Source organism: Copadichromis virginalis, linkage group LG6, assembly GCF_057382275.1.
Source record: "Copadichromis virginalis isolate Kocher_CV1m ecotype Utaka linkage group LG6, C_Virginalis_male_GT1.1, whole genome shotgun sequence".
NCBI lineage: Eukaryota > Metazoa > Chordata > Actinopteri > Cichliformes > Cichlidae > Copadichromis > Copadichromis virginalis.
This window is the reverse complement of record NC_140623.1, coordinates 23,938,486-23,962,312: the sequence shown is the minus strand read 5'-3', so window position 1 is coordinate 23,962,312 and position 23,827 is coordinate 23,938,486. Positions and strand designations below refer to the sequence as shown.

General features: G+C 40.7%; 1 protein-coding gene across 2 annotated transcripts; it reads left to right on the top strand.

The window, feature by feature from the left end:
* Positions 1–824: 824 nt before the first annotated feature.
* Positions 825–23,722, top strand: lcorl (ligand dependent nuclear receptor corepressor-like). 2 transcript variants are annotated; one of them, XM_085459351.1, is made up of 8 exons: positions 825–1,012; positions 2,311–2,373; positions 8,456–8,544; positions 8,684–8,810; positions 9,286–9,507; positions 9,629–9,707; positions 16,064–20,763; positions 20,862–23,722. In XM_085459351.1, exons 1-8 carry the CDS (start codon positions 922–924, stop codon positions 20,867–20,869), a joined length of 5,379 nt encoding a protein of 1,792 aa, XP_085315477.1. In that variant the 5' UTR covers positions 825–921; the 3' UTR covers positions 20,870–23,722. The 2 variants fall into 2 exon arrangements, with proteins under 2 accessions (XP_085315477.1, XP_085315478.1); XM_085459352.1 differs by lacking the exons at positions 16,064–20,763; positions 20,862–23,722 and adding an exon at positions 10,588–11,913.
* Positions 23,723–23,827: the final 105 nt, after the last annotated feature.

Below are 23,827 nucleotides of genomic sequence, written 5' to 3'. Positions count from 1 at the left end.
CTTGTCTTATCCCTCTTTCTATGTTAAATCTGGGTGAAGTACCATTTGTTAATTTAATACTGTTGTTACTGTTATTGTATAATCACTGAAGAGAAGTAAGTACCAAAACCATATTTATCTCGAGCTTGAAATATAAATTCATGCTCCACTGTATTGAAGGCCTTGTGGAATTCTAAAAATAATATGAATCCATTGCTATTTATTAGGTCAGAATAATCCAGAATATCTAAAACCAATCTGATATAGTTATGTGTCTTTTGGGCAGGAAGCCAGATTGTGTTTCATCAATAACCGAGTCAAGAACCATCTTAAGTCTACTAGCTAAAATTAGAGCAAATGCTTTATAATCGTTATTTAATAAGCTAGTTGGTCTCCAATTATCAATATTAATAGTTCCTTATTAGGCTTTGGAATCAACCTGGTCAAACCTTGATGCATTGTACTGGGAAGTTGTTGGTTTCCTATGCTTTCTGCAAAATACTCAAGAAGAAAGGGAACCAACTCTTCAGAAAATGTTGAGAAGGGTCTGGCTGCAGCCGCTCTGGAGCGCCATATTTTGTGACCTCCACAGTAGGCTGCATGGATACAGTGGAAACCTTGGATCGTAAAGGGTTGGGACAGAGTCTTTCATATATAAATTTGCCGTTAGTAATTTCATAATTCTATGAATCATCTAGTCTGCTTGCACTGATCATGTTGGTAATTTGTTTGCGTTACAACAACGGTCATTTTTAAATTTTGTTTTTTTAATCGTGCTCCAGGAAATGTTGGCAAAGAGAGGAAGTGAGGTAAGGTTCGCGCATGCGTGGTCGGATTGGGTTTCAGGTACGGATCGGGTAGCGGCGACAAATGCACCGCAGCGGTTACAATACACAGCGGCTGTAACGCAAACAGGGGAGAAAGAGGGGCAGAGGACGAAGAATGACGACGCTGCAGTGTAGATGCATGGCAGAAAAGAAGTTGTTTCGGCGGGAACTTGATTCTTGGCGTTACAAATTGATACACTGCGTCGGTATGGTTCATATGCAGTTTAGTATTTTGTAAAAAATAAAACATGTAGTGAATGGTTTTGTCCGGCAACAGAGGGATCGCTACCCGAGCTGTGTTGGTTCCTAGCTAACTAGCAGCTACTGATGTGGCTGTTTTTAGTGTTCAGTTAAGCCAAGACAGCTGCTTAGCTAGCTCCTTTTGTCTGCGCTTGCTAGCCCTTCGCCGGCGTTAGCGCTTTCTTGGGTCGTTTCATTTCTGTCTTAAATTGGATTGTAACCAATAAGATATAATGCATATGCCCAACCAAGATATGTAATTTTATCTATCGGTGTACCATAACACAATCAGTTATATTAGTAACATACAGTTATAATTGTTTATTGTTCGATGGCTATGCTATAGCAGTGCTTAGCTAAAAGCTGTTGTTATTTCGGGAGGATGTTGTTGTTACGTTAAGTAAGCTAATGTCAGTGCAATGCCAGGAAAGCATTCATTTCAGTGGTGTCCGGTAACGGTTTTTCTCGGGCTCTCTTCTAATTTGAACGTAGTTTTTAATGCTACAGCAGCTGGTGATGTTAGCATAAGGCTGGCGCACCTATTCGTAAGTCAGTTTCCTACTGTGTATAACGTCTAAACAAGGGGTGTCAAACTCGTTTTAGCTAATGAACCATATACGGTCCAGTCCGGTCTCAAGTCGGCCGGATTTATAAGACCACTGTCCATTTGGTCACAAAAAAACTCGATCTTTTTTTAAAAAATTTTTTTAAACAAAGCAAAAAACTGACATCACCCAAAATATAGAAGCCTCCCGTAAAATTTTGTCAGACATCAAATTATTTTGGTCATTTTGCAAATATGATGATTGATGTAGTTTCAGCATTTCTCGATGTTCTTTGCATCGTCTGGTATTGTATGTATCACAGTTAAAAAGGCACAAAATAAACCTTTACATTTGTTTTTGTGATTTAAAGAAATTGCCTGTATCTACAGTTACATTTTAATTCCTGTGAAATAATGCTGTTAACACCACACCAGGAAATTTTAAATGGGAGTAATAACAACTTCACGGTAATATTCACACTGCATGTTTGACACCTCTGATCTAAACTGTTGTGACAATGGCATCCTACATGTAATCATGTATGTGTGTTTTTCAAGGTTTATAAAGAGTTCATTGTAAACATCTAAATTGTTCTGTCTTCCTGAAAATGACAACATAGTAAACAGTTTTGAGAGCAGATTTTTCTCAGATCTTGGAGCCCTAAACCATGCACTTGTTCGTATCAGCACTGATGGATTGCTCCCATTTTTGTCTTGCAGGGTTTGAAAGCATTCTGGAGGGAATTTATGGCCCGCTGCCGAGAGACCTCAATTTATTTCATGGTGGGTTGTTGGTTGTATATGCTCTTTACCATTGGCTTGTGACTATAAGAGGACTGTACATTTATTTTCAGCATAAGCGATGATATTGCCAAACAAACAAATCATTATTCTTGCCATGCCTTTTGTCTTCCCAACGCTGTCCCATATCTATTCTTATAATATCAGACCTCAAAATTGTGTCACCAATATTAAGGCTTTTAAACCAAAAAAGATTAGCATTTGTTGTGGGATTTACTTAGCTATTGATTGGTATTCATTACGTTATTTAAGTAGTTGAATCAGAAACTACGTATTCAGTATGATTCATACTTGTACTTCCCATTTGACTGTAATTTTAACCGTATATTGTTTTTAAGTAGGACTCAAAAATAGCAAAAACGATTCTTTTCCTGCTCATTTAAAAGCAGTCCACTTCCTCTTTAACTCATAATTTTACATATATATGCTCTATGCTACCTCGAGAGAAAGCACAGCAGATTGCATTATTAGATTATTTAACAACCATTGTTAACAAATTATGATACAGTTTCACTGATCCTAGAGGCAAGTCTAAATATTTTCTGGTATTCTAATTTCAATATTTTGTTAGACCTAAAGCTGTGGTAGGAGTAATCAGGGACTAGATTTTCAAAAGCCTAAAACTGAGCCCTGAGGAGATAGAGTCCATTTCTGTGTCAGATGACTGTACAGTATGCTGAAAAGTAGAGTCTCCAGAGCTCCCAAAACCATGTTGAGTAAACTGTAATGTATCAGCTGAAATTTAATCTTCTTTGCCTTTGCCATGTGTTTATGTGTGACCCATTTCTCACCTGCTAAAATTCTGCAGTCACATAACAACCTCAGCGTCACAAAAGCCCCCACGCCCTGGAAACTTCCGTCACTCTTTACGGTGTGCTCCAAGGCACCACCAGTATGTCAGCCTCACAAGAACAAAGGTCTTCACAAAATATTTGCAGTATATAAAGCAAGCAGTTACACCATAAAACATACCCATGGTGCCACTACCCTTTGTACTTATATCAGGAAGGAGCACAATATCGAACCTGGAAGTCAAATAAATCTAACCTAAAACACCAGAATTTGGTAGATCCCTGAAAAAACTAAAGAAAGTCTTACTTTCTGTCTCTCTGATGCCTTTATTAGCTTCGATCATGCCTTCACATCCCTCTAGCACTCTGTGGACACCAGCAGCCAAAACATACAGCTTGCTTGACACTGTCTGGGATCTCATTGAAGTCTGCAGTGTCATCTGGAGTTTGAGTTAGGCTACACTGGAACCTAGTCAGATGACGTGATAGACTCCTGGCTGGGTGGATGATTTGTTCAGTGAGGCATTCATTTGAGACAAGATCAGGGTGGGAAAAAAATCTATCTTAAATGAATGATAAGACAGCGCAACACCACTGTGCAACATTTTTTTTACTGCCACCCTTAATAATTTATTTTCCACACTATAAGGCATACTTAAAATCCTTTAATTTTCTCAAAAATCCACAGTGTGCCTTAAGTATTAATTCCGGTTGTGCTTACTGACCTTGAACCAATTTTATGTGGTACACAACGCTCAAAAATCTGACAAAAAATCTTTTAGTACAACTTTAGCTACGAAGTCGCACCGCTTGATGTATTGTCGGAGGATTACGGGTACCGTAGTCAAGGGCCTCGCGGAGTAATCTGGGTCCAAAGCTGCGTCTGCTTCAGGTCTCAAAGTCAAACGAACACTGCGGCATCACTGAGAGTTACAGACTGTCTAAATTCTTTCATCTTTAATAAAATGAGCAGCGTTGCTGCTTTACCAGGTGTGACAATTAAGTTTAACATCCAGGTATCCATGAAAACAGAATTTCTTAAATTTAATGGAGTTAGAAGTTAGCAGGAAGTTAGCTCGCTAGTTTCCACCTAAACATGGTATACCACGTTTTGAGTGAGTGATTTGTGAAAAATATAAACATACAGCTCTGCTATCACTTCCAACATAAATGAAGACAGAAAAGTAAACAGCAGTGACTTTTGTAGGGTTACTGAAGTTGGACTAGCTGGTATATAATGCTGTGCTATGTGATCGCTAGCAACATAGCTATGTTAGCATAACATAAACAGTGAAGCTGGAGGATAAATGCTAATGCTTGTTTCGCTTAATGCGCTTTATGGTCCAAAAAAATACGGTACTAACAATATGAAATTAAAATATACTTAATTCATATAAATTGTGCCTTCAAAGTACCAAAATATCCTTTACACTTTAATTCATAGTATTTTAGGCATCGGTCTAAAATTATTCTGGAAAACTGATATTACATGTACCTTTAAGAAAATCATAGCAAGGCTTTCCATGATATGAAGTAAACTGCTGATGGGTGTAGGTACATCCAACCTCAGAAACATTTTAGCTCAAAAAGTCAAATGCAGTGGCAGCTGATGCCGCTGTTTAAATACAAGCGTGCAGCACACTATTGGCAACAGTAAAATTACTGGCAACTGTAGGCATTTACATTTAATACAGCATCATATCTAAAGTCTGATTTTAATCACTTCTTCAATCAGTGATGTATTCATGTAATATACACTTGGATTAGAGCAAGATGGTTACTTAAAATGTATCTAAAACAATTTGGGGTAATGGGTCATATGCAGATAATATAAAATATATAATTTATAGGACATTTTATTCTGTTATACATTTACAGCTCAATGTATAAGGTTGGAAAATTATATTTTCAGTATTCTTTTTAATGCTATGTCATCTAATCAGACAAGAGGTGAGTTGTGCATATACCATGATGAGGCATCATGTGTCTGTCTGCCAGAGGTGGGTAGAGTATCCAAAAATTGTACTCAAGTAAGAGTAGCATTACTTTAAAATATTATTACTCAAGTAAAAGTGAAAAGTAGTCGTCAAAAAAGTTACTCAAGTAAGAGTAAAAAAGTACTTGGTGAAAAGACTACTCAAGTAGTGAGTAACTGTTTGAAATGTCCGGTTTATTTTATAAATAAATGTTATCAGACAAACAAAAATAAATAAATATACATTTTCAAAAGGAATATATGTAAAAACATCAACAAAATAAGGCACAATTCTGATTTCAGTTTTTCACAACATAAAGCTTTTTTCACCAATACCTACAGTAAATAATATAAATATATAAACAGTGCAAACAATTTCCAGTGACAAGATATGCTGTAAACTTTATATTCATTTTTGCTCCAAGTGGCACAGCAGCCTCAGAGAAAACATTAGAACGAGGCATCTTCAACATATGTACATACAAGGCAGCTCAGTTTACCATAAGTTGTATGGGTGTGCATTTTCTGGATATTTAGCAAAAATGTGCCATTTCTTCACTCAGTGAAGTGATGGTTAAGCTTCAGCAGCAGTTTGCTCTCAAGGTTCTTTCTGTGAAGCTGTAACTATTAAGCAATGAACAGGAGTCCTGCATGACTGAGAAGTCCTTCACAAGCTCCAGATGCAGGAAGAGCTGTATTGATTTTGATTGACAGCTTCTTAATGTGAGGAAAGCCATGCAATAGATCCACACCTCCAGTGAATGGACATGAAAGGTACCTCTCCAGCTCCCCTGCTTCTGGCTTTCCTGCCCCCATGGATCCATCATCTTCGTCGGTTAGGCCGCTGTTTGTACTGGCATCATCCAGCTCTGTGTCTAGGTTATGTCTGATGAAGTTGAGACCTGTATGATGTATGGTTTTCAAAAGAATTAGCTCTGGTCATTATAGTGCTGTATACACTGCCAAGCTGCGGATGTTTGGCAAGAAAATTTGATCACACTGGAGATGTTTTTTTACCAACTCTTGTTGAAAAACAAAATCTTGTCATTCATATCCCGCACAAACACTTTGCAATGAATTCCAGATTAAGTTTAAAATAAGAACGCGTGCAAGGCTAAGCAGTGCTAGCCATTAGATCCTCCTGTTTGGCTGTTACTCTGGGAAAGACGAGAAAGACAGTGATGGAAGCCGTGTGTTGTGCATCGTGTAGTATACATGGGGTAACGAAAAGCAATTAAGATCTCACGACCAGCTCCCAATCATCAATCGTATGGTCGCAAGAACATCAAACCTGTTTGAAATCCTGTTGCCCCTCAACGCACCCTCTCAAACTGCGCATGCACAAACACAGAAATGAAAGTGAAAAGGCGGAGCAGCGTTTGATATGGACACGAGATGGAGGCACAACTTGTAGAACTGTGGCAAGCTCATCCGAGTACGTAAGCGTAGAGCTGCCACCCAGGCAAAAGAAAAATACAGCTATATCACGTTATAACCTGAAAAGTTTATTGTTCTAACAATATACTTTTCATGTTAGTGCAATATACCTTTCACGTTTGAACAATATAATATCACGTTATTACAGTATACATAATTATCATGTTCATACAATATAATTATCACGTTCGTGCAATATAATATAAAAAAAAAAAAAAACACCCAGCACGCCCCTGCGGGCGGTTTATCCTTCAAGCTCGGGTCCTCTACCAGAGGCCTGGGAGCTTGAGGGTCCTGCGCAGTATCTTAGCTGTTCCCAGGACTGCGCTCTTCTGGACAGAGATCTCCGATGTTGTTCCTGGGATCTGCTGGAGCCACTCGCCTAGCTTGGGAGTCACCGCACCTAGTGCTCCGATTACCACGGGGACCACCGTTATCTTCACCCTCCACATCCTCTCGAGCTCTTCTCTGAGCCCTTGGTATTTCTCCAGCTTCTCGTGTTCCTTCTTCCTGATATTGCTGTCATTCGGAACCGCTACATCGATCACTACGCCCGTCTTCTTCTGTTTGTCTACCACCACTATGTCCGGTTGGTTAGCCACCACCATTTTGTCCGTCTGTATCTGGAAGTCCCACAGGATCTTAGCTCGGTTATTCTCCACCACCCTTGGGGGCATCTCCCATTTTGACCTCGGGACTTCCAGGTTATACTCGGCACAGATGTTCCTGTACACTATGCCGGCCACTTGGTTATGGCGTTCCATGTATGCCTTGCCTGCTAGCATCTTGCACCCTGCTGTTATGTGCTGGATTGTCTATCCAGCACATAACATGGATTGTCTATATATATATATATATATATATATATATATATATATATATATATATATATATATTGTATTGCTTTTAAGCAAAACATTCTTTGTATATGAGGCCAAGGGTGTTCATCCTCTTCAGCTCTAGCGTAGACAGTTGGCTCTGCCATGTTTTCATGTGTTTCTTCTTTCCGTGTGTCCGCTACTTTGAAACGCTCGGGCCGCTCTGCCCGCCACAGTTTCAAACTGGTCATGTGACTGCATGGCCACATCTGATTGGTAAAAAATTTACTGGAAACTCCACTGGCGGCATGTTATCTAATGTGTTAAACTAAGTATTTTTTTTAAAAAGTAACGAGTCGAATTTTGCAAATGTAGTGGAGTAAAAGTACAGTTTCTTCTTCACAAATGTACTCAAGTAAAAGTAAAAAGTATTGTGCAAAAAAGGTACGGAGTAAATGTAACTCGTTACTACCCACCTCTGCTGTCCGCATTCACACGATTCACTACACCTTCTACAGTATTAGTTGGAATTAAATCAAACTGATTGTGGGCTTCACACAGTTTGTGTTCAGGGTCACATTTGTCATTTTACAGGCACTGATCTGCAATAGATGAGCTACTGCAACAAACGTTCTGGTTGAGAGTAGCTGTAAAAGCAGTTCTTGTTCAGTGTATTTTGTCGCCTTAAAAAAGGGGGGTGTTAAACAGTTATGTAGAGTTCATTGAGGCAGGAGTGACGGTCACTTTAACTGGTTATAAAAAAGACAAGCATGATAAACTGTTAATCAAAACCATTCTATTGAAATCAACATTAGCAGCTAATTGATTTTTAGATGCCACTTATGGAAAAACTCTAGTCATTCTTCCGTGTGTATTGTCTATATATGATAGCGTGGCTCATAATGAGATTAGTATTGTGTCAGCAGCATTTGAAGTGGCTGGTATAAGGAAACAGAATAGAAACCCCTGCTGCCTGTTGTCAGTTTTGGTTTGATCCATCAGCAGTACTGTAATACATGGTTATGCGATATTGTGTCTTTCAGACTGTGAACCGGAAGAGGTAGATGACTGGTCTCCAGAATCAAACTGCTCTCCGTGCTCTTTCTGCAACGTGCTCCTGGACAAATCTAGTGTAAGGACTTTAGTTTTGATAAGTCTCAGAGAGGTTGTCTTTCTTTTCTCTGCACCCTAGAGTAAAAAATAATTCTAAATAAGTAATCACCTTTCTGTCTCTGTATCTTCTTCTTTTTCCTCTTTATCATCCTCTCTAGGATCAAGCACCTGCAGCCACGTCGCCCCTCTCCTCCCCCTCTGATTACTCACCTTGTCAGGCCCCAACCATCTCTGAGAGCACCCAATCAGCACACAAGTTCCTCCAAGCTGTGTTCCACAAGAAAGGTGAGTCAGGTGGATTTGGACAACCTCGTTGTTATGTAGAACTGTTAATATACTAAGAGCTCCTATACTGAAAACAGCTGCCAAAGTTGACATAAATATTAATGTGGGGAATAACCAGAGAGGAGTATCTCACAGTTCCTGTCTACTGATGTACACAATGAACTGAATTACATTATTGACCTAATACACATTGCGGTTACTGTGGTGTAATTGGCATGTCAAATCTCTGCTATTCATGACCCACTAAGTGTTCCCAAAGATTTAGGATGCTTTTGAGACTTGTTTCTAGTGTGGTAACATCAGAAGACATTTTTTGTTACAGTGGATTTAATTTCAATATCTCATTAAAAACGCTGTTTAAACACTGTTTTCTAGATCAGTTTTTCAGATCAGTTTTCTAGTCCTTTAAATAATGCATGTTAAAATTGAAACCAGTGATTTTAATTGTATTTTTTTTTCTTTCTCCTCCTGTTAGATGTGCACCTGAGCAGTGATTCCAACATACCTCAGATTGCTCAGGAGCTGATGAAGAAGATGATAACCACATTTGCTAAGGAGTATGCATCCAAGTGCCTGCTCCACACCAATACAAATGGTGTCACAAGGACCTCATCACCCTTGTCTGACGCGTCCGAAGCATCTGACGCCCCTCTGGACCTCACAGTGAACCGAACTCAGGAGGAGAACACGATCGAAGGTAGAGAACGCATTTAGTGCACGCATATAAAATTAAATGTTATGTCTGACTGTAACATGGGCATCCTCCTGAAGGAACCAAACAACTGGCACTCAGACTCTGACCACTTGTCTTGTAACAGATGGTGTGCTGGACCTCTCCAACCGGAACTCTGCCTGCTCAACAACTTCGTCATCATCAGAGAATCACAGGGGATCAGGGTAAGTTTTTGTAGTTCTCTGACTGCATTTTAATGTGTCTGGCCTATTGACTTATCCCTACTCTTAGTTAAATCTGGGTCTTCTTCACAAAAACAAGAATGCCGTTTACATAACTATGGCCCATATCCTATGACTAGAAAAATCACTTTGGTTTGCAGCAAATCCACATTTCAGAGTGTGGTACAACAACAGCTATATAGCATGCCAAAGATTAAGAGGTTAGCATGAGCACTGTGTTTATTACTGTCATGCTCACTGCTCAGCTAAATAGCACCTGTTCAGCCTGAAATACACACATTCCTGTTTTAGCAGTGCTTTGGTTCAAGTAATTGTAATAAATTGTGAGGAGCTAGCTTGTGTTTGGTGTTGTGGTTCTATGGGGTTTACTCTTTTATCTCTTGAGCGGTAACGTCACAGCAATGGCCGTATTATAACATTTGCCAGCAGCTCAGGATTGTATAATGAGGAGAGCATTTCAGTACTTCACAACCATTTTACGTCCGTTTTTACTAATACATTAATGATGAGTTTGATTATCCAATCTTCAAGCATGTAGGACTTTCACTGGATATCCCAAAACTACAGGGGTTTTATGTGAGCACCAAAGTAACCCCAGCCATTCACAGACTGTCCCACCTGGACGTGAAGAGGCTTTGCTGCTGTGTGTGAGAGACACACAGCAGCAGTGTGTGTGCGTGCGTGTGAGGGCCCACAAACAGACTGAGAACATACAGACAAACTAACAGTCGCAGTGATGTTACCAACACAAGGCATAAAGGAGTGGACCCCTCGCTCTGCACCCCCTTGTCCCCTATGCCACAAATCAAACCACCTCCATCACCTCCATCCTGACCCTGCTGTTTGGTCCTCACATCCCTAGGAGGCAGTGCAGGCAGAAGGAATACACTGAGAGGAGCTGGGAGCTGTCTGAGGGATTGCTGTCCAAGGCCTTGAAGGATATACGATCAGGAAGGCTGCAGGAGCAGCGGGCTGCGTTGCTTTATGGAATACCCCTTCAAACCCTGAGACAGGGTCTGGATGGCTGGGCTGAAGGGAGGCTGGGAGTGCTGCATCAGCTTAAAGCAGGAAGCAGAGATATCAGGGATGAAGTGACATCATGCAATGTGATGTCAACAATGCTGGGTGGCGAAGCACGCCTTGTTTTGCAGAAAGTGGCAGCATGGGCAGAGCGAGCAGAAATTGGAGGTGCTGTCGAGGAGCATGGGGACTTTAGTTTCCCTTCATCTGTTCTTGCCTTTTATCAGCCGGGTAGTTTACAGAAGACCCTCCCTCACTGTTTTCCCCAGCTCAGGGATGCTCTCCAGCCCCCTCCAAGCCCCACCCCCAGTCTGGAGCCACCCACACCCCTGCGTATTCCTCAGGTTCGTTGTGCGTCTGACCACAAAAGGTCAGTGTCAGCTGAGAATTGCAGCATAGCTGAAAACCTACATCAACGTACCTCATCAAGCGAAGGTACTGCCAGTTCATCAACAGCAGCTGCCAGACCTTCATCTCTCTTCAAACTCAGACCTCCACTCTTGGCACAAGGATGTCCAGGCAGTGCCAGCCAGTCACCTCATCGCCTGGGACCACGTGGATCCTCACTGGATGAGTCAGAAGATGGGGCAGGTTGCCGGGATAAAGACAAGCAACCTAGAAAGAAGCGTGGGAGGTACCGCCAGTATGACCACGAACTGATGGAGGAGGCCATCACCATGGTGATGGCTGGTCGCATGAGTGTGTCTAAAGCCCAGGGGGTTTATGGGGTGCCCCATAGCACACTAGAATACAAAGTGAAAGAGCGTACTGGAACACTGAAGAACCCACCTAAGAAGAAATCTGCCAACTTCTGTTTGTCCAGTTCTCACTCGTCTGGTTCTGGTAGCACGACCAGTTCCACTAACTCAGGGAGTCTTGCCTCAGCTGCTGACGCAAAGAGGTTCTAGACCACAAACGCCTCAAAAACACCTCAACACTTGAACACATCACCTCCTACAAGATAAATGTTTTCTGGAGACACTTGTTAAAACACAACACATGCCTTTACAAACTACACTGATATTAATATTCAGGTCTTTTAACTCTGTCTGTGATGTGATAGTCATACTTAAAGCTGTATTTCTCCTGCTTCGTTCTGAGTCCTTTGGTTAAAGCAGCCATAAACAGTACTGTTTTATTCAGGTAGAAGTCCTGCTCATCTTGATCTAGACGATTTAGATCGTTTACTTTGTTTATGGATAGACCAACGTGGTAAATGAATTCGGATCAGAGCCTGAGGTACTGAACCTCTTAATTCACCATCTCCTTTCGTTTCACTGTACTATTGTCAGAATACTGTTTTTCTATTTTTTGTTTGTTTGTTTTTTTCCGTTTGGGACTGCTGTGGAGTTTCGTGGCTTGGTTATTAAGATACCAGTATGTGATTACATCTAATTAAATCATCGATAAGTTAATGTTCAACAAAATGTAACGTATTCATAGTTTAACATTAGATCACTTAGTAATTTTTACTACCACGATTGATCAACAGAATTAAAAACAAAGGCTTTTTTAAAACGAGAATCTGTTGGTGATATAGAATCAAATTATTTTACCTTCAGGGTAGTTGTACTGTGTTGTACATCCTTTTCTCAAGGAGGAAAAACAAACAATGATGGCTGCCCAAAAAGATTGCTCAAGACTCAAGTATGAGAAACACAGTTGCAGACCTTTTAAGGCTGAAAAATAAAGTGTGACTGTCATATTTGTTAGCTGTTAGGTTATTAGGTTATTCAGGTTTAATTCAATTCTTAAAGCTCCTTGGTAATGGAGCATTGATGATTGTGATTTGCAGCTTTCTATCTCTCTGGGTATGTATACCTAGGCTTTTCAAGTGACTTAGAGCCATTAAAACTATTTAAAAACTCATTTCTATTGTTAGAGACCTCTACAAACAGGGAGCTTGTACAGTATATATGCTGTGGTGGCTACATCTTGATTATGAGTTTTTGTACAAGAGATTAGCTTAAAAAAGCCATTTTGTGTCCACATATTTCCTTTCATTCTGTACAAGCTAATCTAAACACTGTATTGAGTGTAGTTGGAATGCAAACGTGCAGCATGTTTTAAATGTGCACTGATAAGCTTGGGAACTGTATATTATTGTGTATTTGTACCGTTTGTGAAAGATGTTCTTTTATTATCACAGATATTTACTAATTCTGCTACTGTAGCTGTATTACTGCAAACCTCATACCATGACCGCTGCTTAACTTTTACGGGACTGTTTTCCTGGCACATGGATGCGTAGCTACAAGAAAAACTCATTTCAGTTAACGTTTTAACAGTAATACCGTTAAGCCTAATATTAATATTTGTTTTATGGGTAGTCTTAATGTTATAGATGGTCGACTGTGTCAGCTACTGGAGGTTTCGGTAGTTTAGGTTTTTAGTGAAATGTTTAAACGGCGACCACGCGGCTATTCAGTGTCAGGCTTTTAAGGCTTCTTTGTCTGCGTCTGTAAAAATGCTAAAAGTTTCGTCTACACTCATGTCTCCCTCTAGAATGGGCTTTTTTCCATTAACAGTGCTACTACCAAAGCAGCATTTCAGGGTTACCCACACAAAGCTGCTTTACTTTGGATTTGCTGCAATGTCAGCCTGCCCCCCCCCCCTCTCACCGTCTTTAACCTGTTGCCATATATACCTCTGAACATTCTCTGCCTATAGCCCAGTGTTAGGTTTCAAATCAAGCTTAAAATCTGTATGAGTTCTTTATCTCTCAAGAAACAGCGAAATGTAAATTCACTGCTATCAACAACACTTAAACTTTAAAAAAAAACTAGCCATGTGGCGTGTAAAATCTTTTTTTTTTTTTCTTTTTTTTTTTCCTTTAAGGTTGAAATTCTGTCTTGCGGCATTTACAGATTTTTATTTTTTATTTATTTTTTTGTTATTAATGTCGGTTTTTAAAAGTTCTTCAGTCACAAAATTGTGGCATTTCAACCTTTGTAATTCCTCCAGCTGTGCAAATGTTGTCTCCACTTCTGAATGTCTGTTCTTATTGCGGTACATGGTACTCTATGGCGACAGCTCAGCACAGCATGTCTCTATTTTGGGAGTTATCTACTATTTATATCAAAATGACTCCGAACACGCCCTGAGAAATTGAAAAAGGACATCATTGTATTTGTTTAATTGCAGCTAATTCTGGGAACACACTTGGGCTTTGAGATTAGGGCTTTTTAATTTTTGATTGAACTGCTGGCAAATCTTTGAGGCAACGTAATTCTGCTATTTATGCATAAATCAATTATTGCACTATGATTTATAAAACAAAATTGTTTTTTTCTAGAAACTTGTTTTGTGTTGTTATGGCATATTTATTTATTGATTGCGCTTCAGAACTGTGATTTATTTTTTTATTTTTTTAAATATTGTGGTAGTTCTTGATTTGTAACGGGGCACTTTGATGCATTGTGAAATGTGTATTGCTACAATTGCATGAATGCTTTTAAATGTTAGCTCATATAATTTATTTAGTCCAGAAATTATACTGCTGACTATTGTGATTGTTTAGTGATTTTGTTACTATTAAATTATTTTAATGATTTTAAAGAATAATTTGTCATAACAAACTCAACAATATAGCCTCTGTAACACCTAAAGTACTTGGAAAGTTTCCACCGCAGAAACTAGGCGGAGATGGGCAGGTGGTTTTGCAACATATACACCTTTGTATATGTTCCAGTTGTAGGACTAATTTGTGAGGGTAGATATTCCTGCCCAGAAAAGCTTCAAGTGGGGCTCAATGCTGTTAGGTTAAATGTTGAATAAGCACTATTTTTGAAAATTAGCAACCTGTCAAACAAGACAAAGAACATGAAATTGCTGTAAACTGCTCATGTATGAAACAGCAATGGCTGTTCGAGACCCACCACCACCGCTTTTAAATTAAACACAACAATACAGCAAACTGCCCAGTAGTTGGAAGAAATTATTTAACAAGTCGGTCAGAAAAGTTTAGCTTGAACCCCACCACCAAAGTTGCTGTTCTACCTCCTGAGCAAGGACTCTCTTGGAGGTACACCCCAGAATTGTAATTGTACCCTGGTTCCTTCAGTGAAAAGTTCCTGCAGTGGAAACTTGACTCAACACTACAGAATGTAACACTTAAACCTGGCCTCTTGAAACCTGACATGGTTTGGCCGCAAACAGTACTTAAATTGCTGGAGAGAAAAAGTAAAAACTTGAAAATAGGTTGATATTAAATCAGTTACTTGATTCTATAATTAAATATCTTACTTCTTGGACCTGCTGGCTGTTATGAAAATTAGAGGGCTTTTTGAACTGTTGGTTTGTTGATGAAAGTGCTGTTGGTTTAAAAAAAAAAAAAAAAGTTAAGTTGAGCGTTTCTTCAATCATTCCTTCTGCTGTTAGCAGAATGTTATCATTTGCCTTCAGCAACTAATCAATAAAACAGTTCTTTAATCAATCGCCTGTTGTTATTTTTTTTCTAGAATAATGGTTTGCTTTACAGTTATCAGAGAGTTGTACTGCAGATCAAAGGTTTTACAACTTTTTACAAGGGCTAGAATCCAGTAAATGGTAAAATGGTAAATGGCCTGTATTTGTATAGCACTTTTCTAGTTCCTAAGGACCCCAAAGTGCTTTACACAACCTGTCATCCACCCATTCACACACACATTCACACAATGTAGAGCAATGCATCATGTCACTTCCTTCTGCAATACATCAACATTATAGTGGCACTCCAAAAATGAAAGTGCATTTGGGGGAAAAACTACACGGCAAACGCTGCTAAATAGGCTGCATTTACAATATCGTTTTCCTGGTGTAATAAACCACAAAAACATCTTGCACTACAAGCTACATTCCACTTTTTTTTTTTTCCAAATGTTATTATTTAAGCTGAAAGTTTTGTACCATTCAGAGTTCATTTTATTTCATTATTGATGGCTAGCAAGTCTACTGCCAAAAAAATTTACTGTGTAACTTTTTTTCTTCTTAAGCTTATTTCAAACATTGATTTCTGTAAGGATACATTACCATCATTTCATCACAATATGTTGCCTACATCTTAAGCTGCATATCACATTTTTACATTAACTCTAATAATGCGGGTGCAGTCTTGCAACCAGCACGAACTCCAGTCTCATCTATAAAATATATGGAAGTCAGAAATGACAAACTTTCAGGCAGTGCTGTTATGGAACAAATGCAACTTAAATGTGCTTGCTGCTGAAATTTTTAGTCTTCATTATTTTGTGTGCATGCTCTTTTTTTTTTTTTTTTTTTCTCATTTGAAACTTTGTGAGTAAAACATTCTAACTCCAGTTTTTACCTTTTACCTCTAGCTCCCCGGTGCCATCTTTCACAGAAGACAAGGCAGGTCAGCAACAGCGAGGGACTAAGTTTGGTCAATGTTCCACATTGGATGATGTTCTGAGTTCTCTCTGCCCAGCTCACCAATCCTTAATCTACCAAATCCTCAAGTATGCTTGCCATGAAAAAGAGATGCTCAGGAACGAAAGGGACACTGTTTTATGTTCCAAGAAGCTGCATTGCACTTCGTGTCAGAGTCTTGTTGCAGCCTCTCCTGCATCGTTCCATTCGCCTTGCACACCCTCTTCTAATTTATGCTTGTCCTCTTCCATATGTTGTGAGAAACGCAGCTTCCAAATCAAGAAAACAACAGATGGAGAGGTAGGAGATGGAGACCCTCCTTGTCCTGTTCTGAAGAGAGAGCAGAGTCCCTCTCCTCCCCCTCTTTCCCCAATCCCATCAGATTTCGGTAAGAAATGTGATGAAAACCCACCCTCTCTGCTTCACCAAGAGGAGGATGTTAATCTCATGGTACAGAGTTTTGTAACTGCAAGCTACGAAGCCTCAGATGTCAATGCAACTACAGAAGATGCTGAAAGTAAGATCGCTGAAAGAAGTCAGGCTGATAAGAATCCAAGTGGGACTTCACTGCAGGATGTCATGGATCGTTTTAGTGAGAAACTGGAGACAATAACACCTCTAGACAAGGACCCTACTCTGGTTTCTACGGCTATCTATGTTTCTGAAAAGGAGCAGCCGTTATCTCCCTCAACCAGCTACAACCTGCCTTTTCGTGCTGATGCCCATGTCACTGAGATCATCACCACAGTGCTTCGCACAAGCAGTCCCAGTGATTACAGCTTGAGTGAGCTGTTTAGTCGCCAAGACAAAGAATCCAAGTCACCCGTTACTAGATCCCGTCATCGCCAGAATGTTGAAAAACCTAAATGCACCCCTGAGATACAGAACAACAATGACCAACAAAGTTCAAGTGTACAAAAACAGGTGAATACAGTGGCTACAAGCTCAGCTAAACAGTGTGTTTTGTCCTGCAAAGAAGGTGGTGAGGGTTGCAGTTCTACAAATGACAAAAGCCACAAGGGATCCCCATCAAGTGAAACCACTGAGGCTGAAAGATCAGGTAAAAGGAAAGCTTGTGCTATTAAAGGGAGAGTGTGTCATCTGCTTAACATTTCTGAGGGTGCAAGAAGATCAAGGAGAAATATAGTCCCTCCACCGCGGTTCTCCTCCTATGTCACAGAGCCCAGACGTATGTTCTTTGTTGCGTGTTTCTCTGAACCTATCTTCAATCAGAAAGCACAAAAGGACAAGGCTTCATCTAGCACCAATCATATGTCATCAAAAGATCCAGATGCTAAGGATGCCAACGTAGAATCCAGAAATGACGTTTCTTTGTCCTCATGTGTGAACACAGGGAAGCTTGCCTTTCAGTCAGCAGAAAAAGGACATGAACTATCTCACATGGAAGTGAAAAGTCAAAGCCAGGTCACTCCACAGATTGTGACTGCGAAAGACCAAAGTCCTAAAAAACATCGCTCAGGCAAAGAGAACAATAGTAGTGACAGTGTTGTCCCTCTCTTAGGACGGTTACGATCAGCATCATCAAAAAGAGTACAGGACTCATCAAATATGGATGTCCCTATAAATTCTGATACTTGTCTTGAGAGTCTTAAAAATTCCCAAGTCCAGTACACTAGTCCAATTAAACTTATGTTTGTATCACCAGTAAAGGATAAAGAGGGAGTTAAATACAGTCTCAAATCAGCAGGCTCTGGTTCTGGCTCACAAACAGAACATTTTGATCCCTGTGAAGAGTCTTCATGGTCAGGGACACATCAGAAGCACACAATCCAGAGCAAAAAGCCTGCAATATCACAAGTAAAATCAGTTGTCTCACCACTAAAATCTTCTGCCTCATGCATACGGTCTTCTTGTTCCCCAACCAAGTCATCTTCTTCACCAGCCAAGTCTGGTTCCTCAACACGCAGGTCTGCTTCTTCACCTGCCAAATCTGGTTCCTCAACACCCAAGTCTCCTTCATCACCAGCCAAGTCTGTTTCCTCAACACGCAGGTCTGGTTCTTCAACACCCAAGTGTGATTTGTCACCTGCCAAATCTGGTTCCTCAACACCCAAGTCTCTTTATTCACCATACAAGTCTGATTCTTCAGTATCGAAGTCCTCTTCCTCACCAAGCAAATCTGCTTCCTTAACACGCAGGTCTGCTAATTCACCATCCAAGTCTGGTTCTTCAACACCCAAGTGTGCTTTGTCACCCGCCAAATCTGGTTCCTCAACACCCAAGTACGGTTCTTCACCACGCAAGTCTCCTTCTTTGCCCAGGTCCCCTTCCTCATCACCTAAAGATGCTTCCAGAGGATCAGGTGAAGGTACTCCAACTAAGCGCGTAGCTGGAGCTGACAGCCAGGGATTATCAGGTAACTCGACTTCTTTTCATGAAACCACTCCACCAAAAAGGCGTCCTGGGCGTCCGAAGAAACTGGGACCACAGCTGGAGCAAAAAGCAAAAAGGCCAATTGGCCGACCCCGTAAGCAGAAGACTTTGGATTCCGAACCTAAAAATGTTAAAATGGTAAATGGTAAATGTCAGTTGGCACCTAATATTGAGGAGAATACAACTAAAAACCTCAAGATAACAGTCGTATATGGCCGTTCGAGGAGAAACAAACGATTGGTGTCAGAGGGCTTTGACCAGCTGCAAACAGAATTTCATGACGCTTGGCGAGCCGTAAATCTATTGCACAACTCTAAGACCAGCTCAGGTAGTATTAAAACAACCTCAGAGGAGTTGGATTTTGTCAGACCAGCGAAAAGGCCTGCTCCTCAATCTGGCAGTAACATCAAATGTCAAAAGCATGATGATTCTGTTCGCTCAAGGAAACCAGGTAGACCTGCAAAGGTTAAAATCTCTGGAATCTCAGTCACAGTGACCACAGTGTCACCTCGTCAACGTAAAATTCAAATCAATAAAGAGAATAGGCAGTCTCCTGAAATGCTGGCTCCTAGGAAAGTACTTCTACAAGACTTCATGTCTGCCAAAGAGCCCAGGACAATCAGTCATCAGTTAATGAGCAAAAGGGGTCAAAAAGAAGAAGGGAAAGAAACAGAGGATGGTAGTAAAGATGAACTCCCCAATCAGCCTGTAGTACGACACTCCAAGAGAGTGAGAAAGCCATCAATACACTTTTTGCATGCTGTTGCCACCTCTACATCATACAGCCGCAGCAATGCGCTGGTACGACGCTCTAAACAACTTCTTTTAAACAAGGCAAACAGTGAAAGGAGACAGGATGAGCAGCAAAGTAGTTTCGAAACTTCAGGTGAGAAGAGAAAGTCATGTGGACCACAGAAGAAGGGCGTTTCTCTAGACGTAAGCAGATTGGCAGGGGTATCTGTTGATTCGATCTTTAGGTCTAAAGAGACATTAAGGTGGTGGGCAGCATCAGCTGAGGAAAAGACAATGAACCAGGAGCTCGCCAGACGAATAAGAGTCATCTCTGACACTTGGGTCTCAGACGCTGTGGACAACCAAGAAAAAGAATTGGCCCTCGATTCTAAACTAGGCACTAAAGACAGCAGTTTATTTGCCAAGAATTCAAATCATTCCTCTGTGGTCCGAACACTGTTTGACTGTTCGCCCAACAAACCAAGGTCCTGTAGCATGCAGCAGATCTGCTCCTGGTTTATGGAGACCACCGAGACACAATCTCTGGCCATTGTCAAGAAGGCAAGCTCCCGTAATCGTTACGAACTTATGCACTTCCCTCGTTCTGCTAATGCAAAAAGTGTTTGCCACAGTCCTCAGGCAGAGCGACTCCGCAAACACATCAAGAAGTTTGCCAAAATGGTGCCAAAAAGCCCTTTACAGCATCAGAAGGCTCAGAGATGGCTGAGGAAGAGAAACAAAGCAGCTGTGTCAACACACAGACGACAACTTTTTACTTTAAGCATTGCAAGCAAGCGCACTCGCCAAGTCCAGCCGTTGAGAGGCAAAGCATTTAGTATATATCAAGCCACTCTGGTTAGAGCAAGGACACGTTTTCTAACCCGGAAAGAAAGGGATAGGTGGCAAAATGGGGCTAGGGACAGGAGAAACATAAAAGCAGTATCATGTTGTAGAAATGAACGTATAGTAACTGGACTACAATCTAAACGTAAAGCATTATACACATCCACAAACGATCGGCACTCTGTTGGTTTGGAAAACGGTTCTGCCGCCTCTTCGGTTAGCCAAACTCGGGAACTCGTGGATGTACACAAAGAGCAGAACCTTTGCTCCAAAGCCTGGGGTCCTGAAACGCTGAAAGAATGCCGGGTGTTTCTAAGGAAGATCAACTCTCCTGATAGCGAATCGGCTGAGGAAGAGTGGGACTCTTGTACTGTGACACTGGAAGGGTCACCTTCTGCATACCTCTTTGCAGAACAGGACAGGCAACTGGTAAGATTCGTTAAAGCTGTGAAAACTGAAAGAAAAAGGAGCATTAATAGGAGGACTGCCTCGAAAGAGTTGGCAGATTCTGCATCAAAATCAGTCCAGGAGCAGGAAGCAAAGCCAGCAGGGAGGCAGAAAAGAAAATTCAAGAGTCCCAGGGTTGCGTCTACTGAACCACCACAACCACCACCAGCGAAAATCTTGAGACAATCGCGAATGAGGGGCCTGACTGGGCCGAGATGGCGTGACTTTGTCCTTGGTAACTACTTTTCTTTCTTTTCTTTGAATTGAAGGCATTGACTTTGCCCATGCAAAAGTTACCCAATAAACGTTTGTTCTTTTATCTTTTCCTGACAGAAAGCTAACTGAAGCATGAGGCCTCCTCTTCCTGGGAAAGGGACTGTGGTTTAACGTGGTGCCTTTGGACTTTGTGCTGACCACGTAGACTGGCCATCTCAGTATGGTTCAGTCTTACAATCAGCAGCTATGTAGCAGTCTAACTTAAAAGCTTGATGTTGCACTATTTTTATCCATGGATATGTATGTACATTTTGTCATCTTGCCTTTGTCTTTCTGAAGGTGTATAGTAGATCAATATAATAGTTACTTCAGAGTTTTAATGGAAAGAGTGCTTATACCGTGAACCCTGTCAGAGTGGTCATAGAGGAATGAAAGCTCGACTGCCATCTCCCTAAAAATGTACCTTTACTGATACTAAGACCAACACTTCTTCTCGGAAATGAGCCCTTACTGTATATCTTAACCTGACATTTATCATAATTTTTACTACTTTAAGCCACAATGCCAGCTCTAAAACCCCCACTTATTTTATTTATAGTGACTCGTACTTTGGCACTGTTTTGAATGTTTAATTTGTAATTTAATATTTGCTTTTGTATTTTAGGTTTGCTTAAAGTATATTGGAATTTGATTTGAAACTTTCTCTTAATCCGAGCCTTTTGTTTTCTCTACTGCTGTCGCAAACAAGTAGCCAAAACAGGCTTTTAATGAAGGAATCTTTCAGTTCACTTAACACCCAATCTTAACTCCAGTAGCTATCTGTGAAAAGGCCACAGCTGTAAGAGTGTGTCTTGAAATGCACTAATTGGCCTGTACTAAAACCAAATATTTGATGTCATGAGTTCTTTTTCAAGAGCATTTTCAGTTGTCAATTCCCCACAAAATGCAGAGGTGTCTGTGAAGTGACAGAAATGGCATTATGCAGTTGTAGAACATAGCTTCTGGTTAATTTCATGGTTTGTGGGATCTTTCTTGTTTTTATTCAGTTATCTTTCTAAGAACGTATTATTTTCACCCAAAGCATATACTGTATGTTGCTGTCAGATCGACTTTTTGCACTATTGAGCCCCTTTCAGACGTGATATATGCACCGCTGGCTTTTCGTTAAAGTGCTGACATCCTGTCAGTCAGACGTAGGGTGCTTTTACATTGTTTCTCACAATTTACTCGTATTTAATCTGTGATTTTTTTTATTTTTTATTTTTTTATTTTTTTTATTTTTTTTTGCGCTTGTTGTTCACAAATATTTAGCCAGTGACCTCCCAACTTTGAATGACTAGAATTTTTACGTTTTATTCAGTATGATGTGAAACTGACGACTGGGACCACAAAATCATCTGAAAAACTGAGCTGTGAAGAGGGTGTGGGCGTTTGTCTCATAGATTTAGGCACGATCCTAGAGACAGGTTGGCAACCACCAGTTACTGGGGAAAAATGAGTTTTCCCTGACCAGCTGTTTAACTATTAATTTCTGCTGTTGTCACTATGAACAGGGTATTTTTCTTAAGCGTGTGCGTTGCACGTATAAGTAGCTGCAGACACCACTGACGAGTAGCATTTCCTGTTACTTTCTGCACATGTTGTTTGTAAACTGCAGCATCTCAGCGGGCAAGTCTATGCCATCACTGCAAATTGGCAGGCATGCAGATGTCTTGCACACCATCTGCTGATGCAATTTACATCACTCAGACTTGCCTACGTGGGAAGTGGAACGCACCCATTACTGCATGTATCCTGCTGAGAGAGCTGTACCCTGCCTCTCCTGCACAGGCTCAGAGAGATGTTTGCTGTTGTTTCGAAACAGAGTTGGCGAGATAAAATCTCATTGTGTACCTGGTATTTCTGTTCAGGTCTTTCACTTGAGAGCTCAACAACTCGCAGGTCCACGCGATACGGTCGCTGTCCTAATCTCGCAAGTTCCTTTTAAGTTGCAATGCGACGCATGCAGTGTAGAAGTTGATACACTAATGTTGCAAGTTCAACATTAGTAAAAGCTTTGCCGTCGTGGCTTTCACAGAAGAGTGACCGGGGTCTTCCTTCGCACATGAAACCTACGTGTTTTCATGCTGTCAGATCAAAGGCGAAGAGTGCACGTCTGAAAGGGGCTCTATATTTGAGATTAATCCCACTACGCAGATTCCTCCTCCCATATTTTGCACATCCCATCTCCCACTACCACTCCCCCCCCCCCCCCCCTTACTGTAAAACTAGAATCTGTTTGGTGCAATACAAATCCAGATGATTTATCAGTATGTAGTAATTATTTTATTGCTGACAGACGAATGGATGTACATGAGTACCAGTGGCCTGGGATGTTACTTCAGTTGTTTCCATAGCCATGTAATGTGATCTTAAAGGATTCTGCTATACAAACTATGTTTGCCCACCTGCGTTGGTCTCATCAGAGAAACAAAAATATAAGAATTTTTTTTTTCCTCTTACACGTAATAGCATTATTTACTTTTTAAATGTTGAGTTGTCACTGTTTCCCTGGATTTTCTGTTATTTTCTTAAGTTGCAGCAAGGGACGCCGACCTCCACAGGAGCTCAGCTAGGACTAGGCCTGAGAGTTGATGGGGTAACACTAATCTTGGATCAATGTCATTGTTTTTCTGCCATCTGTCCAGAGACCGGCAGATCCAAGGTGTCCAGCTGTAGGTCAAAAACTTCACCCTTTAGGGTGTGTTGTGCCCGACTACCGTTGTATGCATGTCACTATGGTTGCCGTTTCAACATAAAGGAGGTGGGCAAGTCTCTGTCATTTGATAAATAACCATCAGCCCTTTGTTTGTTGAAGAACCTGGTGCTATACATCTGTTGTATATTTTCTTTATCATGTGTTTTTATACTGTCCAATACAGATGCAACAAACAGGTGTCTGTGACTGAACCAATAAAGAGTCTTTTGAGATAACCAGAGAGAGGTGTGAGTTATTCATTCATTTGTTGTTGTGGAGCCACTAGAACATGGGAACAAGTAAAAGTGAAATATAAGAATATTCTACAGAATGGTAATATTTATCA

Coding starts and splice junctions, on each gene's coding strand:
- lcorl (XM_085459351.1), top strand. CDS start 922: ATGACGACGCTGCAGTGTAGATGCATGGCAGAAAAGAAGTTGTTTCGG. Junction 8,545..8,683: donor TGCTCCTGGACAAATCTAGT/GTAAGGACTTTA, acceptor CATCCTCTCTAG/GATCAAGCACCTGCAGCCAC. Junction 8,811..9,285: donor AGCTGTGTTCCACAAGAAAG/GTGAGTCAGGTG, acceptor TCCTCCTGTTAG/ATGTGCACCTGAGCAGTGAT.